At 42.5% G+C, this 23,316-nt stretch overlaps 1 protein-coding gene across 1 annotated transcript; it reads left to right on the top strand.

Annotated features, from left to right (window-relative positions):
* The first annotated feature begins 3,951 nt into the window (after positions 1–3,951).
* Positions 3,952–22,929, top strand: angpt2b (angiopoietin 2b). Its single transcript, XM_070921653.1, has 9 exons — positions 3,952–4,269; positions 8,939–9,094; positions 9,800–9,921; positions 12,283–12,515; positions 13,041–13,165; positions 16,140–16,241; positions 19,386–19,552; positions 22,388–22,518; positions 22,769–22,929. Exons 1-9 carry the CDS (start codon positions 3,952–3,954, stop codon positions 22,927–22,929), a joined length of 1,515 nt encoding a protein of 504 aa, XP_070777754.1.
* The last annotated feature ends 387 nt before the right edge of the window (positions 22,930–23,316 follow it).

The raw sequence follows: 23,316 nt of genomic DNA, 5'->3' as shown, positions 1-23,316 counted from the left end.
TGAATGTCCGGACAAAGAAGCAGAGACGTTTCAGTCTGGACCAAAGTGATGGGCCGACCGACCGATCGACAGTGAAATATGTGAGAAAGAGAAAAGAGACTGTTTAAGTGTTTATTCCACATGTATCCCACAGATGTATATTATGTGAGATACTCTACAGAGTGTTTCAGAATGGGTTGCCTGGTTTATGAGCAGATATTTGTTATATGAAAGGATACTGGACGGCAGTCAAACTCCACTCTGCACACAGCAACGACTGCTTTTCACTTTCGCTCATGTCCAGTTGCGTAACTGAAAGCAGACTCTGTTTAATATTAAATATTTACTCTCGCGTTGTGATTGAACACTGGAAACAGTGATGATACATATTGTATTTCTGGACACACAGCAGACCTGAGGCAGTTTGATTGCTCAAGCCATCTCCATAAATAATCATATCGATGCATCGCTCTCCAACGTGACTCGCTGAGATTGCCACTTGGTTTATTTCTGCTTGTGCCCATCCTCCGCCAAAAAGATCCAATCCTATCTTCCTCCTTGGTCAGTGTTTTTTTTTTTATGAAACTAAGTGCAATATGACTGTGCTCTTTTTATTCCCCAGAAAGAGGCCACAAGGGGAACCACGTTAGGAGTTCTCCCTCAGGATATTACAGTGTCAGTGAGTTTGCACGAGATCATTACTCTGTTGCGTCCTGTTACCCAATACACTTGCTATGTCCATCTTTCATTTCACCTCAAGTCTCACATGTAAATATGATTCATACATAAAAACAGCAGAATACTTGTCTGTATTCATAAATCATTTCAGAGGGAAAACATATTTTTTTTCAATTATCTTGTGTTTCCAGATTTCCGCAATTGTGGGACAGCACTGGACATAAAGTGACATCTGATTATTATCCATGGCAAGAATAGATACTACAGGGAGTTCTTCCTGCCGTGAACAGTAGTTGGAAGTCATTAAATCGAATCTACATACAAGTCAATTTGATGTCTGACCGCTGTCTACAGAGAGACCCTGTGCAGAATTAAATAGAACCACACCGCAGTTCGAGGCTGAAGTAAAAACACGCTTTGTTTTTCTTTTGTTTTCCACAGGAGAACATCACACACTGACAGCTCTGCTTGTGAAATCAACGCCATCATCTGTGCAATGAAGTTCATTTACTAATGACAATCAATCAATCAATCAATCAGTGCAGCGTTCGCAAGGTGGGTGCTGTATATACAGTGCATGAAGGACCGGGACGGACATGAGTTGATGCATATCACTATAGATCCAAGCCGTCGGTATGCTGAGTGATGGGGCCACACACTGGGTTTCAAGACTGCCGGGTCATTAAGCGTCCACACAACAGTGGCAGTGTGGAATGCTCATCATGCCTGGGAGATAAGGGCTAAGACTCTACAGCGCATGAAAAGCATATGAAAGATTAAGACTCTCATACTGTACACTCGTCTCCTAATGCAATATTAACACAGGAAAAAGCTTGAAAAAAGAAAAAGTCAGAGCGAAAATGTTGAATTTGAAAGTCTAATGTTGGTTTGTTCCTCTTTGGGAGTATTGATCACAGGAAGGAAACAAACAGCCTTCATGTCGGATGTGTGACAGGGTAGCTTCCTCTCTTGCAATCCTTGGAGAGTTTTTATTTTGCTTGTTTGAGTCAGTGGTACTTGATCACTGTCACGGGAGAGTATTGAAAAGAAACAGGATGTATTGAAAGGGAGTTTGGCGCCCTTCTGTGACTACGTCCATTCAGACTATGATTAAGTGGATGATCTGTGTGCTGTAGTGTGAATTGAATCTTTTATAGCACAGCGGGAGATAAGGTCCAGGAAGGCATTTATGATGCATCAGAAAATAGTAGCGATATGAATAAAACAATAACTGTGTAGATGGGAGGAAATGGAAAGTGATGGAGAGGCAGGTTTGGCTGACAATGTAAGTGAGAGAGAGAGTGAGAGAGAACATCCCTGGAGTCCACAGTAACAGAACAAACAGAGGATGAATTAATTTCTGCTTTTAATTTGTATCTACAAAAGAACAATACAATTCTATAAACACTTAAAAGGCACTGAACCCAGCTCCTAACATTATATAGCTCTGTGTTTGCCAAGAGGAGACGATGGAGAGAAGTCCCGTCAACCAGCTGGTCTTGAGACTCATCTCCTCTAACAGTCTAACAAAGCCTACAGCCAAAGTAAAAAAGCACATCAAGCTTCAAGCTTAAATCGCTAACAGTTGATAGCTGTTACATATCAACATCCGTCACACATACAGTATTACATGCTCCATACAGCAGCACACAAAGGTTCTCAGACATCAGTCAAACACTGCCATGGGAAACGCCCACAGAGTCTTGAAGCTTGGACAAACAAGTCCAAAACATTTTGTCCTCTGTTGAAAAATAGACACAATAGCTGCAGTATCACAATAGTTATATTGCCTTCCACAAAAAGTGAAGGGAATTCAAGTGTCAGCTTGACTTTAACGAAACACATTAATTAAATGCAGAATGAGTGTGCACAAACTTGGCCATTGATGATGGTTGACACAGACAAATCTGGCAAACCAGAGAGTCGGTTCAGCCAACAACAAGAGGTAGAGACCGAGCAGCACATGGTGCAACACTGCAGCCTGTGTAACAACGGAAGAACCAAGTTCTTCACCAAAACAAAACTCCAATACCAAGAATCCGACACACTCTCAGACGGAAAATATAATTCAATATTTACTTCGGCAAAAATTGAGGCATTGCCGTGGAAGCAGCAAAATATGTCAGAGTATGTAACAGCCTGAGGGAAAACCAGTAGAATACCCCCAAAACCTACCTCGTTGTTTTTTTTGGTTATCTCTTTGCTTCTATGGTTCTCTTGTATCACTATTTCATTTTAATAAGATAAAATATTCTAATCTCAAAATTCACTTAATAGCTTTTTTCAGAGCTTTCGACCATATCTCGCAGCCCCTCTCTGAACAATACAGCCAAAAGCTCAGAGAGATATGGTTATTTTACTTACTTCTAACTTGTCATACTTTTATTACTTACCTTTTTAAATACATTTAAACCCATGCATAACATGTTCAATACAGCACTTAATTATGGTCATGCCAATAAAGCAAATTTGAATTTCAGAGAGAGAGAGAGAGAGAGAGAGAGAGAAAGAATGGGAGGGAGCAAAAAGTTGTCAGAGAAAGTTTTTTGCTCTGTGGTGAGCAGTGTGTATTTTTGTAGCTTCCTCTTCTAACCCCCGCAAACAGGAGTACCGTAAGAGGGCGGGAGAAAGTGTAAGAGGGAAGGGTGGTTGAGTGATTATGTGCTAAGGAGGTGCATGTGTATATATGTGTGTGTGTGTGTGTGTGTGTGTGTGTGTGTGGAGAGGTACGCCACTCTCTCTACTTTAAGAGCTTCACCACTTCAGTCAACATCCTGCAGCGGGCCACTCTCCACTCCACCCCTCCTCTCACTTCTCGTCCGGACCAACGCATGGACTCCAGCAGCTTGAAAAGAAGTCAGTGAGGAAAGCAACTTTTCAGAAGAGAGATAAATGGTGGGAGGGAAGTCTGCTGTTGGTTTCCTGGACGGAGCTCCACTGCGCTGGCTGAGTGTTGGAGTTACAATAAGAGGCAATCCCCTTTTCCTGTGCATGTTTTCTGTCTACCCTCACGAGGAACAGCGGGAGCAGGAACTGGGCTAAAGAAGACTTCTGGATGCAACAGTAAAGAGGAGGACCAGCCAAAAGAGGAGAAGATAAAGTGATAAAGCAGAGACAGGAGCTGCAGGAGTTGGACTGAGAAGACAGGAGGAAGACAAGAGTCTTGAGGGACACTTTAACAAAAGACAGATATAAAAAGATATAGGAGATATAGAGGACCAAAGGAGAAACTCACCTGTCCATCATTCTTCCCCCTCTCCCCCCTTCCTCCCCTTTCCCTCTCTTCCCCCTGCCATGGGCCGCCTGCTGGCCCTGACCCTTGCCCACCTGGCCTACCTGCTGGCCACCGCCATGGGCTCAGAGCGCCAACAGCACCACGTGCAGCACGGCCCCTGCAGCTACACCTTCATCCTCCCCGAGGTGGAGCACTGCCATCCCTTAAAGGACTTCCAGGTAACCAACACCCTCCAGAGGGACTCCCCGCCCGAGGCAGAGCCCGATACAAGCCAATCCAAGCCAGGTAAGGCCCAAAAGGAGAGGCCTTCCTGGCAGGAGAGGAAGCTGGATAGTCTGGAGAGTGCAATGGAGAACAACACCCAGTGGCTGCAGAAGGTAAGGTCTCTGTCATGTAACACACTGTCACACTGTCTTCTTCTTGTCCCTTTCACATGTCACATTGTGGCCTGCAGGCCTTCAAACAAAATGCTGAAAAAAAACACGAGATGTCCCCGGAGTACACTACCCGATAACATCTGTTGACAAGCCCTGATTATTGATAAGTTCAGTGCTCAGCTGGGATTTCCTGGGCTCTCGCTGTATGTATATCTGGCTCCATGACAACGCCTTGTGTATGAGTGTGTGTCTGTATTTAAGACCACTGGGATGCCAGAACTCTCTGTTGCATGCGAGAGGAGAGAGACAAGATGAAGTACTTCTGCTAAAATCCGCTGGTGCCAAATGTGTCTCACACAGTTAAACCTGCAAAATTAGTATTTTCACCCCCACAGGCAAAAAGTACATAGAAACTTCACTCTTGACTCATGTTTGAGCCCGTTTTCAAAAACTCACACACTGCTCAGTGAAAAAAATGTGTTTATCTGCGGGAGACACATTTCAGCATGTCTCTTTTGCGGGCCGTTGGCCTTTGCGATTCCATTTAGCCCGGATTATGATTGACTAAAATGAAATGATGCGATTCAAAGTGGCTTCACAATAGTGTTTTCATTGCTAAGGTCATCAGGGCGCAGAATCAGTGTTGGGCCATTGTCTAGGACAGACTGACTGACACGCCACCCCTCTCCACCCGTCTCTCTATTCTTGTCTGCATCACTCACAGAATATTTATGGTACACACTAATCCTCGGGCTGATTATAAGCGTTTGTGTTGAGTGTTTAGGTTGGCCAAATGAGAGCAAACATGTTGATTATATTTCAGGATTTGGGGAAAATGGGGTATTACGAGTGCCAAAGCTCTTACTGTGCTACTGTCACTTCCCACACTCACACACCACAAAATTGTGGGCGTTTTCTCCTTCTTTTCCTTCCCCGAGTCTCCCTTTTCTGTTGACACTCTGTTCCTCTCTATCCATCTCCTTCACTTCTATCCGGACCATTCAGCACCTCTGGGATGATGAATGTGTCTCATCTCACACCTTGACTTGTCGACCATCAGATCTCAAACTCTTTTGTCTATCTTGCTCACGCTCTCTCGGAAACACACACAGGAAAACACACACTCAGCTCCCCTGTGCACACTCTGTCTGATGCTCAGTCTATGAACTGGAGACCTAGCTTCCATGAGAAGCCTCCCATGAGGCCACACTGTATATCCATGTGTGTTTGAGAGACAGAGCGAGGAAGAGATAGTGAGAAAGTGTACACATTTCCCCTCATGTGTGCAGTATATTATTCATGTATACAGTCTGCAAAGCACAGGCTTAGTCGTAGAATATAAAAAGCATCACATATTGCACATATCTTGGGCATATTCTGTGCAGCATGTACTCTCTCTTTCTCTACCAGAGTTGTGATATGAGCGGTCATGAAGGAGATGCAGTTTAACCACCCCCCCCTCCCCCCATTCCACAGAAAAAGCGCTGCTGACACATATCTTGCTCTGTTGCCAAACTTCCTCCACATAACGTCTGGAATGAACACAAAGATCCAACCTTTCAACAAGCTACCCCCACTAGGCCATAGTGATGCATAAATGATCGCACTGTAGGTGGGATTTCCACATAAACATAGCGCGACCCTGGAGAGCCTCTTTGAGACATACACGAGGGTATACTGACCTTTGACCCCAGATGGCAAAGCCTTTTCAGCACCTTGTGGATCTCATTAAGCCTATCTGCATACGTTTGGGGAGAAATTGGTAATATGTATGCGGAAGAGCTTGAGGCAAGTGTGTGTCGGCATGTCTGTGAAACTTTATACGATGTCACTCACAGCTCCCCTGGGATGGTATGACTCTTACGGTGAGCCTTCCACCCAAACCCCTTGAAAGAAAACACACACACACACACAAACGCAGGAGCACACAAACTAATCCAGCATGTTCCGCAGATGAATCTCCAAGTGGACGAGTGCAACTGGACTGTATTAATGTTCAGGATACCTTCTGTGGTGTTTCCAAGAAGCAACTAGTGTTTGTTTTCTTTTGTACTAACCCCCAATGCAGCCCCCCCCCATCTAGTCCCTTTAGCCTTCTGCTGCCCTGAGGGGTTGGCAAAAGGGATGTGAGCGTTTTTTTGTTAGTGCTTTTAAGAGCCTGTGCGGATTATGCTAATGCAGAAATATTGCATAGAGATCAAGGTGGCTAGGCTACCCTTGGTGACCGGAATTCCTGGCCCAGTATTTCATTAAGCCAATACTGAAGTATGTCACCCGCATTACTCACATCATTCAATTGGTCTCCATTTTCTTTTGTTTACAAAAGCATACACCCCTCTTCTCTGTCTTTAACATTCTTAAACTATGGCCCTTGACTTGACAAATACGTATTTTCTTACTTACTTCTAGTGGTATCAAGTCATAGGGTCGTTTTGGTTTTATTTATACATTGAAAAAACTTGGATAAATCAAAACTTTGACCTGCTGGTGGCACAAAAGTCATTAGGATTCCTCTGGGGACCATGAGTGTCTGCACAAAAGTTCATGGCAATCCATCCATAATTCTTTTTAGATATTTCAGTGGAGACAAAAGTGGTGGATCAACTGACACTGCCATGATTAGCCTTGATGAAAGTCCAGATGAAAACAACCGCAACGTCTCCTTCCAGAAACAATGTCTTGGCAACTCTGGATAATCCACAGAACATGCTGTCAATCATTTTCACAGGGACAAATTCTTCAACAGAAAGCAGTTCCAAAGAAAACTGTCCACAGTGAGATCTGTGGATTACCCAGAGTAACAGGGAGATTGTTTCTGGAAAGACACGATGCTGCTGATTTTTTTAAAATGTAATTTAAAAATGCTGTTGGCACCTTCATTTTATTGGGGTGGAGGCAGAAATTCAAATAAAACCAAAGCTACCTGCATGGTTATACACTATGAGAAGTAAATGAACTGACCCTTAAGGCAAATAATGCATTTATCTCTGGTGAAAAGTGGATTTTCATGGTGTTGCACTTACACATCAATCAAGTCACCTTTTTCATGGAAAAGTATTAATTCCTGTTCCTCACAATCATAACTATCCTGATGTGCCTCAGTCCATCATTATCATTTACAAGAACACCCAGCAGATATGTCCCCCTTCTCCTCTGTAATTGTAAGTGAGAATAAATGTGTCTATTGGCTCTACAATTAAGATATCAAGTGATACAACTCCTATGATTTTCTCAGTACTGATCCCTACTCGGTCCCTCTTAGACACAATAAGAGAGACTTATGCTACATCCCAAATGTGATTTATCTGGCTGCATAGTGCACCGTGTGACAGAGCTGCAATTAATGCAATTGGCAGTTGGAGATGGAGCGTATCAAAACCTCTGGACTGAGCTCTATCACAGAAGGCTGTAATAGGAACACTTTGGACAGGCGGCTGATAGCAGCTCCAATACATGCGGCTGATTATGATGCAGGGATCTTTGGTCCTTCTTCTGGAGTTGGCTTTAATCCGCTTGGTAATCTCTTCATAACTTTCGTTATGGAGGGATTCTTTCTGCTGTCTCAGTTGTCCTAAAGTAGCAAAATGTGAGAGACGGATTTACTGTGAAAGGGGGGGGGGGGGCGTTCGAATGAAAGAGGGAGTTAGTGAGAGAGAGATCAAGAGGAAGTAAGAGACAAAGAGAGAAAGCTTACAAGCAGGCAAACAATTTAATTGCCGATTCATCTCTATTTTCCCACTGGGATCAGTATTTTTCAAATTGCATAAGAAAATAGGAAAAGCCCTCTCCTGTGGTAATGCATAATCATAACCCCATTCCTCTCTGAAATGGCCATTAGCCTTGGAAAAAACAAACAATCGTAGTCTCATTTGAATTCTCTTCGATTTTTGCAAATAGCAGCTTATTAGCTGGATCATTTTGAATGCTTTCTCCTTAGAGACTTCATTTTCCAATCATGATGTTTAATGAGCAAAGTCTGACCTCTCCCCAGAAAAGTCATAAATATTATTGTTCAATATTCCACTTTGCTTTATTGCAAGGCACAGGTGATTGCCCGTTAAGCATCAAACTAAATTCCAACGTTCACGACAGGAAAAGTCGAAATTTGTCTTCCAGATGCCGTTTTCTCAAAGCGACCACATTAATAAGAAAATCTATTTATTGGAGCAAGATGGATGTCATTCTATTTTTACTCCTGCTGCAACATATGATGGGTTTAGCCAATGCATCTTTCTCAGAGCTTGTGATTGATTACAGAGTGTAGGCAACTATCCCTGAAGTCCTGCACATGAATATCATGATGTCGCCCTCACATTGTATATCATTTCTGCTCTTTTTTGAAATACCACTGAAATGCCTATACACTGCATAGTTTTATTAATGGAAAGGTTGGTATTTGCCTGAGGTAGACCTGCAGATGGATAGAAGGATAGATGGGTGGTGAGACACCGCAACTACCCTGGGGATACTAAATTTCGTGACTCCATCACAGTACCTGAAAAGATTGAGGTGAAAAAGACAGATCTCTCTAAGATTGCTACTCTCACACTGCATCAAGCTGTCAGAGAATGTATAAGGACATTACCTCCTAAAATATGACTATCACCGCAATGAAACCAAGGGATCTGACATCCGGTATAATATTCTCAGAGTCTTGTTCTCCTTACAGCTGGAGAACTTCATCCAGGAGAATGTACGCTCTGGGATGGAGGAAATGAAGAGAACTGCGGTACACACCCAGACGGCTGCCATGCTGGAAATGGGAACCAACCTCCTCAGCCAATCAGCCGAGCAGACCCGCAAACTGACAGACGTTGAGACCCAGGTGAGCCCATCAGGAAGCGTTTGAGTGAGCGCAAGATAACTTGTTTGCAGCCAATCAAAATGCACAACTGTGGGGGTCACAGCCGTGCAAAAACAAATGTCACTTGCGAAACACTTGGCGAATAGCTAATTAAATGTAAATCAGATGTAACCCACTGAGAGGCCATGCCCAAAGGTGGCGGCAACTGCTTCAAAACAGCTGGTATTTGGTTCTACAGGCTCTGATTGACACAATGAGTTGAGCTCGGCGTCTGACAGCAAGCCAATTAAAACATAAAACTCAGTAGCACAACACAGATGTGTCTTCAATCATGCCACAGAGCTGTTATTACAGATTGGGCTGTTTTGGTCCTCGTGCTTTCTTTTTCTCTTATCAAAGTCGATATGAAACCGCAACCTGTACAAATATCTGAGCTGCTTTGTTCAGGTTTTTTTGTTTAATCTTTCATCAACTTCAAAAACATGTCATAGGTGCGTGTGAGATAATTCTTGCTCAAATTTTCATCGTAAGATCAAAGAATGAGCATTACGAACCTTGTGATATGCTGTGTGACATTGTTTATGCCCAAGGGTGCTTTTTATGAATCCACCTGGTGGGCACCCTTTTTTTTTTGCCATCAACCTTTCCATCAATCACTCCCATCCATTCTTCAACCTGCACATACTGTGATGGAGTTTTTAAAAAAAAATTTTAATCAATCTATAGGTGTTGAACCAGACAAGTCGCTTGGAAATCCAGCTGCTTGAGTACTCGCTCTTCACTAACCGGCTGGAGAAACATATTCTCCTGCAGACTCAGGAGATCTCACGCCTCAGTGATAAAAATGGGTGAGCGCACACATACACACACACACACACACACACACTTCAAAAGATTATTCAGGCAAGTACATTTTTAGGCACTGCAAGACACGGGTAGGGTGGGTTAGTAGGTGGGTTTTTACTGTGTAAAGGCACTTCATTTTTTAGATCCATTATGTTAGTTTAAATTCATGAGGCCAGACATCACCAGGTTATGTTACGCAGTCATTTATGCGGTTGTTTTTACTTTTTTTTTTTACTTTTCCCAGAGATCACCTATCTGTCAAGAACTATGCTTACCACAATGTCGTATTTTTTCTTGGATTTTCTGTTAGTGAGGCTTTAGTTACTGCAGGTAACGCTATTTTCTTTGCTTCACTTACCTGCTGCTTTTCCTTCACTGATTCCAAATGAGCTGATGTGGCTGCTGTAGGAAAGAATTTCTTCCTCTGCACCGAAGAATGTTTTCTCAGGAAAAAGCCACTTTACACTGGGTGGCAAAATATGAAGGCCTTCAAAAGTGTAATGTACTGTATGAGTACATGTGCACGTATGAAACAGCTCCTTTTTATACAACTGTAAAAGAATATGTGAATAAATCCAGCAGATCTGCAAAAGAGGGCACTTAACAACAATATAATGCATATTGTGTAAGCATGTGTGTGTGTTAGCCAGTGAATAGGCAGTGCATGTTAGGAGGGGTTTCCCATTCTTCTCTCTAGGAACACAAGGTCAAATTAGGGCCAGCATAGGTTGAGGACAGGGTGAAATGGGGCGGGTGTTTTTTCTCTTTGTAACTGATTGTTTATCACTCCATCCATCTGTACCAAGTGTGCCTGGGAGAACACCAGTGCCCCAGCTCCAACACCTGTTACACATCTGGCCCTGCTTGGCCCTGCACTGCCCTTTGGCCCCCGTCCTTCAAGTCGGTGACATGGCTCTGACGTGTAAACAAATGAATACATCTTCACATGGGTAAACACCATGATAGGACGCATGAAATCTGAAAGGTCGTAGTGGGTTTTCAGCCAGGCAGCTGTGGTATAAAAGGGAAATAAGGACTTGCGGTGGTTGCAGGGGGCTACTGCTGCTGATCCTTGAAGGCATGGAGCCAGTTTTTGAACTCCTGCCAGCAAAAAAGAGAAGGGAGACATGTTTGTTTTCATAGGCATTACATGTAAAATACTATTGGCAGGAAGTGCAACAGTATGCGGAGAGAGAGTGAGAGCAGTCTGATAGCAATATATATTACAATAACAATAAATAGCACAAGATCATAAGCATAACAGTTTAATTGCCCAGGATGCAATGTGATACAAAATGCCATGTTTGTTCTGTCAAAGCCCCTGACTGTTTCAACATTGCTGTGCTGGTTTACCGCTGTGCTTTACACTTTGACTGTTCCTCAAAGTAAAGTACACATAATGCAGAACAATTTGTTAGCTTGATTTGCCACTTTTATTGAGTGTTCTCCCACAAAGCAAATGTGAAATGGAAGCGGTGTTAAAAATGATTTGGATTGATCCAGCTTTCCTTCCAGGCCACATAGTGAGTCACTGCCTAAAGTGGAACATTGAGACACGTTTTGTGCAGCGGCAGTGTGTGCACGGGGCTGAAAAGTAGCTTGTTCAATCTGGGTGGCTGGATTGTTTCAATAAATAACTGCTGCAGAGTCGTTAGTCAAAGCCATAAAGATCAGGCAGCCGGGATTTATGATCTTCATCTGGAGGTGGGGGTGTGGCACTTGTGCAGACACACACACACACACACACACACACACACACTCGCTGTCAGATTGTTGCCTCATGGCTATGATCGAGAGGCTTAGCATGCAGGCCCATCTGTGAATGCTGCTGCAGTACAGGTGTTTATATGATGTTAGCCCAATGAGACTGTCACGCCGATGCCTATTAGTCATCCTCATGTAAAAGCGCAAGTTTGTGAAACCTCTGCTGTGAAAGGTAAATGCTGAATGCATGGATTCTCCACCTGCACCCACTCACATATATCTTCTGCCACCCTAATCTCTCTAAACAGATATCTGCATCTGAATGCAGAATCTGTAGGCAAGGGACAAGATTTTGTTATTGTTGCATGCAGGTAAACCTAAATCGCAACACGATTTAGCTTTTCATCAATCTTGGAACCCTACAAATGAGCTTTTTATTAGCTTTTTTTAATTCATCCATATTCAGATCGTCATCAGACGATAGCTTATAGGTTCTGAGATTGCTGCCACCCATACCATATCAATTTGCATCTTAACACTTGGCATAATGTTTTCAGATTTTTATTCATCTCCAGTGCACTGTAAAGACGTTTTTAGAAAAATAAATCATCACAAGACTAACCCTTTTTTTTTTTTCTTGCTTTTTTGTCTTTTGATAGTTTTCTGGAACAGAGGCTCTTGGCGCTGGAGGCTCGATATGGGAGGGAGCTACAGGGCTTGCAGGGCGAAAAGCAGCAGCTTCAAGAGCTTCTGGAGAGGCAGAGTCGACTGGTCGGTCAGCTCCAGGGTGAACTGGGCAGATCCACGCTCAACAGCACCTTACTACAGAGGCAGCAGGCCGTGCTCACAGACACTGTTCAGCAGCTGCTGGCTATGGTCAAACAATGCAATGGTAAGGCTGACGGGTTCACTGGTTTTGAATGAGCATATTGTACCGCCAGCATCCAGTATTTTAAACAAAAGATATACATTTACATAAGAAAAAAAATACTAGTCAATATGAAATAAAGGACAGAACACTCACTAGTATTTAGCACACAGTTATATTTTGCATTCCTATCATTCATTACTTCCTTAGTGCAAAAAAGAACACCATGTCAGTGACTTGAAAGACGAGGTAATGAATGAAATAAATGAAATTTAATTTAGGCAAAAAAGGGATCTACAGTATTTCAATTTATGAGCATGGGATTTGTGATTTAGGCTGAAAAAGTATCATTTTACATGAAAAATATCACCTAGAGCAGCTTGTAATTCAAATCTCAGACACTCGACTTACATGCATGCACCGCAGACACTGCAGGCTTAAGCCAGAGCTTAACATTACAAGAGAACTCACATATGGAGTTGGGATTTGTGTGCAAAAACCCATACGGCTGCCATCTGTAAATAAATGCCTGCATGTTTTTATTTGCAGAAATCTCCAATAAGTCCAAGGAGGAGCTCCCTAGTCTCAGGGACTGCGCAGAGATCCTGCGATCTGGAGTGACAGAGAGTGGAATATATAGCATACACCTCCCCAACTCCACCCAGACTGTCAAGGTAGTAAGGCTTTAAAAGGTCATTGGCCTTTTCTTGCAAATATCACCTAACTGACTTTGACATGAAACTTTAGTATTTAGCTCTGGAATCACTTTACTTTGCCCGGCCTGCGTAAGGTAATGCTCAAACACACAAACTACATAATGCCATTGAGGGGGCTTATCATTATTTTTTGGACTGCAGTAAACACAGGAAGAACAAACTAGTGTGATGTAATGGTAATTTGCAGGGTGTTTTTTTTGGTATAGAGGTAGGTGGAAGTGCCATGCTGGGTTACAAAGAGCTAAAATAATAAGCAACAGAAGCATTATGCCCCGCAGGCTTCATGGTGAGTGTGCACTGCTGAATGCAAAGTCAGAAAAGCTTAGGAGGTGCCTCCGCTGACCTGAAGTAGCTAGCCCCTTGCTAAGTCAACCATGGCATCCACCAGCAGGCTATCCTTTCTTTGAGTCACGGCTAGCATTCTTGGCTGGGGTCTTCACTCTCTGTGAGCTTACCACAGAAAAAGAAAGACAGCAGCGAAACAGTTTTTTGTTATTCATTACTTTGAGTCTAGTTTGCTGGCTGACAAACATCTCCCACCGCCTCTGTTTTCCCCTGCTCTTCCTCTTCATTTCCTGTGGGCACGGCAGCCAGGTGTCAGGCACTGGTGCCATGTGTTTCCTGCCAACTGGGGCCAGTGTACATTTCCACCCATGCAAGTTAGCGCTCCCCAAATCATTGCTGCTTTCAATCTATGCCATCTAATTCCAATGTGGCTGGCAATCTGGGTGGCTGCATGAAAGTGGGGCAGATACAAATTGCCCTATTTTCAAAGCCGAGAGCGGGCTTTCTCGGTTGGACAGGAGACAAAAAAGCATACACATGCTGTATGTGTGGAATGCAGATTTGGCTATATGAGCTATCTATCCATCTATGTAACTTTTAATCACCAAGGTAGTGAATAATGATGATGTTTACAAACCAAATAATTCATAGTATGGATCAGTTTCTTTTTAAATTTTTCATAACTGTTGTGCATACTTTTCAGAGCCACACATGCACAGAGCTCATATAATTAAACACATTAGGACTTCTCTCCAAACACATCTTGTGAAGTAGTTATTCTGTCCCCTGAAAGCCTTTTCTAAATAATAACCACAGCATAATCCTTTTTAAAAATCACAATAATGCTTAAGTTGTCTGGATTTCTGTATTTTATTGTAATGGCTTTGGCCCTAACGGACTCTTTGTTGGCTAATAATAACAATAAGTGAATTTGGAGTATTAAATATAGATCCGGTCTAAATCAAAGTTACGACTACATTTGGGAAATTACTTAAATTGAGAATTCTATTTCAAGACCCTGTTTTTGTATTCAGTGTGGTGCCTTTAAGGCCAGAACATCGGCTTAATGTGCCAGAGGAAAAGACCTGAGTGCCTTTTGACCTTGATTTAGCTTTCTTACTCTGGGAAAGTGCTGGAAACTCTCATTTCATTTCGAGCAGAAAATAGTCAGTTGAGAAGTCGAAATAGAAAGAGAGACCCCTTGGGATGCTGTCCGCACATCAGCATCTACGCTGCGTGCCTCTCGAGACAGGTCAGGGCGGTTGTTTGGTGGACAACGTTCAAGCAACCTGGTCGAGCAAATCAATTTTGTTTCATCAGTAATTATCCACATTGCAGGTTGTAGAGGTTGTTATCGAGTCAGTCACTGACAATATCTGTAATTTGAGGTGCCAGCATTAGAGATTCAAACATAGCACCTAGAAAACTGACACAGTCCCAACCTGTAGCCTTGAGGTATGCAGACTGAATAAGTTTCTTCAATTAAAAAGCATCTCAGTAACAAAAAGCATCTAATCTTACCACCCACGGAAGAAATTCCCATCATTTAATTACGATACCTAAGGGAAGCTGAAATATGTCCATTTAAACCTTGAATGTGTAAAACAAGTCTCTAAACAAGTCTAAATATTAAATTCTGTCACTGGATGAATGAGCGGAATTCATTCCTATTTGTTCTTCCAAACATATCAACATATGGCAAAATGTGCAGCCAAGTCAGAAAGAAAACAGAGTGTGTAACCAGAAACGCAGATGTCGCCTCCTCAACCCCCACTCAAGGGGATAAGAGAACATGCTGATATGTTAGTTTTTCCTTCCCACCTGGGTCATATCATTGCGTGACACCCTGAAATGTTGGGTTCCCCCCTATTCCTCAGGCTTCCAAGGCATCCTTCAAATAACAGAGAGCCTATAGTGTGTTTCATTTCTTCGTGTAATTTCTTAACACTTTTCTCTCCACGCTACTCTTGTAGAGAACTCCCATGCTGTCAGATGTGACATCCTGAAACTAATCTCAGTTTATTCACACTCGGGATTGATTAGCTGTCACCGTCAAACGGCTCAAATGGAAAACAGGAAAAGGCTGGACATTGTTTAAAAAATGTTCAACACTGGTACCAATATGGTACAGAGACCAAAACAATATATAATTTTTATTTCTTACATACTTTAATTTAGGGAATATTAACATGTTTTAACCCTTGCTTTCATGTTTTAAAGCCAGACAGCTTTAGGTATCAGTTTTAAAAAGATAAAACTTTTGTCTAAATAAATTATGTACCAGGTGTCTTGAAACACAACTTCAAATCAATGCTCTGCATCTGAATGTGTAAAGTGATTGTGGCAAACGTGGTTACTATAGGGTGATAATATGTCAATGTTGTGTTTACAGCTTGTTCAGCTAACCTCAAGTGGCCAAAAAAAATCAATCATTGCTGCTTTAAAGTTAAAAATAGGAAATATCTGATCATCGACTAAGTAAACAAGCCAAAGGTCAGTGAGCTTTCTTTCTGACAGCTAGACAAAGCAGTCAATGCCGACGTTGCACAACACATTTTGATTCAGACACTCCTTTTCAGTGCTCAAAATGCTTACATTTGTGTCACCCAGCCCAAACGAACAAAAGCGTGTTGTCATTTTTCCACAGGTGTTCTGCGATATGAAGACGAGAGGGGGCGGGTGGACGGTGCTGCAGCATCGGAGGAACGGCTCCGTGGACTTCCATCGTGGGTGGAAGGACTACAAAATGGTGAGTCATTATCAGCATAGGTAGTATGGATCAGTATTTTCGGGACTGGACAGGAGGTTCCAATAACGATCCACGGGTGGTTTGGCACGGAGAGGCGTGGGATACCGGCTAGCCTGTGATCCCAGGTGACCTGCGGTTGTTGTATTTGGCCGCCCTCATGTTCTCTACCACCCCCCATGTTATTGCACCTGCGCTTGCTTTCTCTCCCTGACATACTCTCACACACACACACACACACACACACACACACATCATGCACTTCAATGATCCACAGAGCACTACTGTTTGTATCCATCCATCCATTTGTATCCCAACAGCTTTCCTGCGTGTGGTGATAAAAGTAACAGCATTTCATAATACAAGCTACGATCAATAAACTGGATATAAAACAGTCGTACACACGAGACTATGAAGTTGATCCAGTGCTCTGGCCGAATCAAGCATGTTTTAACACCTTTTGGCTTTTGTTTTGTTTGGACTTAGATGTAGACAATGCTTTTTTTGAATGTCATCGCAAAGTTTTCTCAATAGAATCAATATTACATTTGCGCAATAGAGAAAAACAGAGTCAAACATACGCTTGCGAGCCCTCTCGACTGTGTTAAATTACACACGGAACAAATGAGCGAGGCTAGTTTGGGATTGAGCGGAGTAGCAATTTGTCTCTCACCCCCGCCAACAAATCAATTGCCACAGCGAAACAGAATGCAGAGAGGACTGTGACTGCAAACAGAAAGGGATACACCCCAAAACAGACTTAAAAACCTCTTTAAAGAACAATATTTTTACAAGTGGATGATAAATATTTGGTTCCAGTTGGGGCGTGGGAGCACAGGGGCCCTGTAGATGGCAGATAACGTATGTACTAAAATGCTTCACTGCCCCGGTCCACACTCTATATTCTGAGAAACTGGTCAGTGTTGATCAAATGTTGCACCCAGGCCTGCTGGTCAAATGATGAATGCTCCAAGGCTCTCACTATATACTCGCTCTCACTTAAGACCAATAACAAACGGAGAGTGTGACAGCAAGACAAAGTGACTTAGGAGTCAGAGGTAAACAAGGAGAAAATGTCCTTCTGTTAGACCCAACAAAGAATGCTTAATCTCGGCAGGTGTAGTGTTTGATTGCTCGCAGTTCTGCCTTGAAAATGTAATAATACAGGTAATCAGTCTAAATGGCTATATGCCTAGTGACTGTCAGTTAACATATGCATTCAGAAATTCATTTGGCCTTTTCACACTGTGAATTCACGCCCCACAACCGCTTGTGTCAGTCAAGCAAGTGCCGTCTTGTACTTGACTGCCCTCTGTGAGATTCATTAACCACAGTCATGTTTCGTCCCTCCTCTTAAGGCGTCTCTTATATTGTATATATTATGTGCTATTACAATATTATCGTAATTTCCCTGGAGTGAACTATTTCTGTCAAAGCCATCACACCCACATGGAAAACAATATCTGTTTTCATTCAACGCTGCGGTTTCCTTTGTGAAATCATCTTAATATTACTGTGCCTTCCGCCTGTTAACATCATTTAACACCGACTCCTGCTACATGAGTTATGTCCTTGACATTTCTCTTTTAAATACCTGTTTCTTTATATTCCGCCTCCGTATAATGTGCAAATGGTTGATAAATTAAAAGGAAAAACCAACATAAAGTGTCTTAGTAAGGCGTGGGGACACCACAAGACACCAGAACAGCTTCAGTGCTAGTTGGCATACACTGCAGTATATTCTACAAGTCTCTGAACTCTACTGGAGGAATGAACACCATTCTTAGAGAAGATAGTCCCTTAATTGATGTTTTGATGATGGTGGTGGAGAGTGCTGTCTAACGTATCAGTCCAAAATCTCCCATACAGACATAACTGCCTACTCTATCCAAGCGGGACAATAAACAATACTGTGAAAACTGTACACCCTTTGAGTGCTACAAAATAAAATTAAAATAATACAAGAAATGATATAGACCGAGACTTAATATATTAGACATAAAAATCATTTCCACAAAAGTTTATCTGTATCTTCAGTAGAGACCCACATACCTTTACTGTAGTTCACATTTAGTGGTAATAAACAAGCATTGTAATATATGCGAATATTGTTTACTATCTACTAGCATTAGCGAGTAGCTCGACAAACTCAACTGCTATCTGGATACAATATACGGAAATACTGGAAAATGACGTTCAGTCACTTCACTTTATCACTCTGTTGGTCTTTGTGAACAGCAAAAACACTAACGCTAATTCTTTTTTAATCAAAATGATACAGAACTTTACTCTATGAAAAATATCTTTGGCAGTGCACGTTTACCAGATAACAGCAAAGTCATTTTGTAGTTTTGTAGTGATAATATAAAATGTTGATATAGCTTGTAAAACCTAAAAATGAGACGCTGCTAACAGCATTGATCCAGTTCTTGATTTTGTGGGGGACAATCAGGCGCCCAGAGGTTTATAGTTATGGGACATTTTAAAGTTTTAAAGGGGTCATTATTGGATGGCCCTAACCCTCTCTGGCTCAAATCCTGCCCATCGGTGTTCAATTTGGTTGAGAACTGGTGATTGTGAAAGCTATATCATATAATTCTCATCATCTTCATGCTGATCAAGCCATCTAGTGACCCCCTGTGTCCTGTGTGGAAGCATCTGCATTAGTTTTGTTTAACCTGCCTGTATCTTTAAGTAGGATACCAATACATTTCCTCCTCAAAATAGATTTCCTGTGGTCTTGCACAATTCATTCTGATCATTCAGTGTTGTTTTCCATTGCCAAATATTTGATAGAAAAATGATGTTCGTGTCCAGCTCCAAAGTTCAAACAAACAGTGAATCAGTCCACAAAGCCAGATTTAATTTTACTTTAAGTGTTGCAGGCACAGATGGATCATTGGTAGGATATTGGTGCAAATTAAAGTCTCAATTGACCGGACCCTAGCTTTGGGAGTGGAGTATTTCACTTCATAAACTCAGTGGACTGTATTAGGCCATCAGAATGATAAATGTGACTTCTTAAATTGAGGTCCATTTTCATATTAACTTCAAAAACACTTGGCAGGTCACTGGTAAAATCACCCTCCCCCCGTTGTTAGAATAGTCTCTTGTTCTATTGTTTCTCTCTCTTTGTGTCTAATCCAGGGCTTTGGAGAGCCGTCAGGGGAACACTGGCTGGGGAATGATATCATCCACAAGCTGACCAGCTCCCAGGAATACAGTCTGCACGTCCAGCTAAAAGACAGAGAGGGGAACGAGGCCTTCTCACATTACGACCGCTTCTACATAGACGGAGAGGACAACAACTACAGGTAACCTGACAGCGTGAAATAAAATCCTAATGTATAACTAAACATGCAGGCTTTATTCCGGCTTGTAATTATGTCGTGCTCGGATCAAACTTCACTATCTGAATTATTCAATCATCCTATTACTAAAAGTGTTCAGTAATTAGTACATGATAGCACAAGATACGACAAAATGCTAAGCTAAAACACTTCTTATCTCCAGTTAAATTCTTTCTTTCACTTTGACATGAACAGGACTGAAATGAAGGTGCTTAATTTCAGTAGTGTAGTAGTGTTGAGTGTTTTATTAAAAGCCTTCTATTGTGAAAGGCATAATTGCAATGCAGTAACACCCTTTCAATCGTTGTCTTCCCTCTGGGTGTAAGATTCTTAATATCACGACAGATTAGAAACCATTATCAACAGTCCAAATTCATTTCTATTTCCCCGTTCTAAGCTTTCTATCCCCAAGCACTAAAGTTAAGGAACCACTTGGACCACTTTTAAGAATGTCATTCAGAATGATGAGCTCAGTGGAGGGCACACAGCCACTTTCGTCTGCCTCCATTTTTCTTTTCCCATTGCAGTGGCTACCGCTGCCCCCAAAAAATCCCCAAAGGCGAGCCACATCCACCGGAGTATAACAGGGACGCTCGGCAATACCTGCCCCTGCCAGGAACTGACAAGTTCATGCCAAGCTCCTCGGTAACCCTGCAATCACTAACAAGATTATGCGTGGGTGTGCTGCAGCCGTGCTTCCTCCAGAAACAGACAGAAATAAAATGGAAACCAAAATAGTTCAGTTTAGATTTCATATAAATTCACAGGAATTCGCCCTTGTTTTGTGGAAGTTTATGGAGATTGATGCTCGGAGAGATGACAAATCATAATCATATGTGGGTGTATGCTATCCAAGAGCCTTAATAGTGCAGCAAATTGCATTTGCCCGAGTTTGTTCCACATAATTAGCGTGCTGAAACTGAATGTTTTACAATCTTGCTGTAGGCTACACTGTGTGAGGTGAAGCACCTGAATGAATGTAATCACCTCTGTAGCTTGCTACCTCTGAGATCATGTTCTGTGTAACTAGTTCAATATGTACCAGCTTTACTAGTATTCTGAAGACGCTGGCTTCATCTGTGGGTTTATATTATAACTCCCAAGCCGGCGCTATGGTGCTATGCAGCCAGTCAGCCAAAGCAATCCTCCTCCTCAGCTGCATCCAGTATGCTCCCTAGAGCAACACGGAGGTCTTCACCTAAAACTCAGTAACATTATTCATACATTAATCATCAGCATGACAGACCGTTTTCCCCTTTGAGGTAGCCAAGAATAGCCATTCTCATAGTAAAACCAATGGTAGGCATTCCTTTTAATGTAACAGTATATTTGTCATTAAAGGATACAATAACAATGTAAAAAGACAGTCACCTTGAAAAGGATTAGCCTGCGGTCTGCGGTATTGGTGGAATAGCTGAACTAATACATCTGGAAGTCATGGCTAATGCAAATGTTTCGGAGAGTAGGGAGAGCTGGCACGGTCCACAGGCCACTCTTTCCAATAGGATATCCTGTAGCCTGTGGTTGCCATCGAGCCTAATTTGATAGTTTTTAATTCACATCACCGATCCATCAAGCAGAGTAAAGTTAAGTCGTCGGACAAAATATCTCCTCATGTATTATCCCAGCCTCTCTGCTATTCTATCATTAGTCCCGTCCCCAGCACTGTCATTTCAAACTCCCCTCTTGCTGCCCCTCATGAAGTGTGGCCCTGCCCCTGTGAACTTACAAATTCAAGAGAAGGATTCTTCATTTAGTCATCACAGACAGCATGCCCCGGGCTGCAGAGGTGGGTCACATAACTCAGGGGAGAGTCTGGTACTAACTAGACAGAATGACAGGGCAGAGGAGAGGCCAGACAGCAGGGCTGACCTCCTCGTCCACTCTCTTCAAACCCAAACTGACTCGCGCGCACACACACACACACACACACACACACACCGATGGACAAACGGACACAGAAACACACATGCACACAGACTCCGTTGCTGGGCCGCTGTAAGAAAATAATTGAGCGAATCAATTTAACTCTGGCAGATATTTCTCTCAGATTGTTTGGGTTGTTTCACAAAGCACAGCATGGAGGAAAAATAATGAGACCTTCTTTAAGTTCATTTTTGTATTGATGTTTGGCAACAACGAGAACCTGGGGAGACGGTACCTTGTATTAAAAAGTATTATACCTATACTAAAAAGGCTATGATCTCCTCAAGTGGTTTAGAAGTGTTTATAACTTTATATTCTTTGATGATCTTTATTATCTTTGATTGTGACATAATTTATACAGGTTTTTTTTTTTTTAATCATTATTAATACTGCACTAAGCAAGAGCTTTATCCAAAAGTGCATTCCTCTACACAGGCTCTAAATTACGAGGTGGAGCTGCAGAAGAGAAGAGCATTGGATTTCGTCCTACTTAAGATGCTGTGTATTTGCTCTGTCTGCCAAAGTGATATTCCAATGCCAGGTCAGTCAAAGAGTGAAAAATTAAAAGTGAACTGCAAACTGTCTCCTAAACATCAAGTTTAGGAGACACCAAGTTAGATGTGTTGCCTCCTGTGGTATCAAGAAAGCACAGACCAGCTAAACATGATCGTGCGTGTGATCAGTTTCCAGGCGTAACATTAAGATGATTTCAGAGAAACTTTAGTTCAGACAGTGTTTGGGGGCTTTGACCACTCACTGCCATTTGGAGCTGCCAACAAGCAAAGTTGCCCAACACAGCTTTAAATAATGAACAGAAGTGCCGGCGGGTGAGCTTCTTGCTTAAATTTCTTTTTCCCACTCTCCCAAATACAGCCTTCATGCTGAGGGCTTCAGCGGCACAGCCGGACGGACCAGCAGCCTCACCCACACCGGCACCCAGTTCAGCACCAAGGACAGAGACAACGACCGCTGCACCTGCAAGTGCGCCCAGCTCGCATCTGGAGGTATGCAGCTTCCCTCAACTTCTACTGCTCATCTACACCTTGTCTCAATCTGTCTCTCCTTGTAACCCGTCTTGTTAAACATTTCTATACACCCCCTTGTAAATGTCCCAAAGTGCATTTCATTTTCCCTCCGTGCCAATATAAAGTTACTGCTGACTTACAGATGTCCATTTGGGTGTTACATTTCACGAGCTTGAATTCAATTAATTCGGACTTTTTCCTTGAACTCTCTGGCACATTTCCTCTCCAGGTTGGTGGTTTGAGGCTTGCGGTCCATCCAACCTGAACGGCATATATTACCCCGGCTCATCCAGCGTAGTTCGCTACAATGGCATCAAGTGGTACTATTGGAAGGGTCCAAATCTGATGGCTACCACGGCAACCATGATGGTCCGCCCAGCAAACTTCTGATGGCATGGCTCAGTCATGATGTCAGATTGTGAAGTGAATGTCACCTCCGATTAATATGATGAACAATATCCAGGAGAAATGGTGTATTTTGGGAGGAAATTCAAATCAGACTGTTGGAGGTTTTAGCTTACGGACATCTTAAAAGGGGTGCTTAAGCAATTGCCTGGGGACATGTGCAGACCAAATGACTGTGGTTTTAGTGAATTCCTGAGTGAGAAATCCCACTAACAACATCTATTCCCAAAGGTGCCCAGATTATATCTTAATAAGGATTGTTCAGCTGGGAGAGGAAGGAGAGGGCATGAGCTTTGCTACAGATGACAAAAACACAACTGATCACACCAGATTATGCAGTTACATATGACCAGTTACTCAACCCCAAATTAA

The sequence above is a fragment of the Enoplosus armatus genome, chromosome 16, assembly GCF_043641665.1.
Source record: "Enoplosus armatus isolate fEnoArm2 chromosome 16, fEnoArm2.hap1, whole genome shotgun sequence".
In the NCBI taxonomy this organism is placed as follows: Eukaryota; Metazoa; Chordata; class Actinopteri; order Centrarchiformes; family Enoplosidae; genus Enoplosus; species Enoplosus armatus.
The sequence above is the reverse complement of the archived record's forward strand: the minus strand, read 5'-3'. Positions and strand labels throughout refer to the sequence as shown.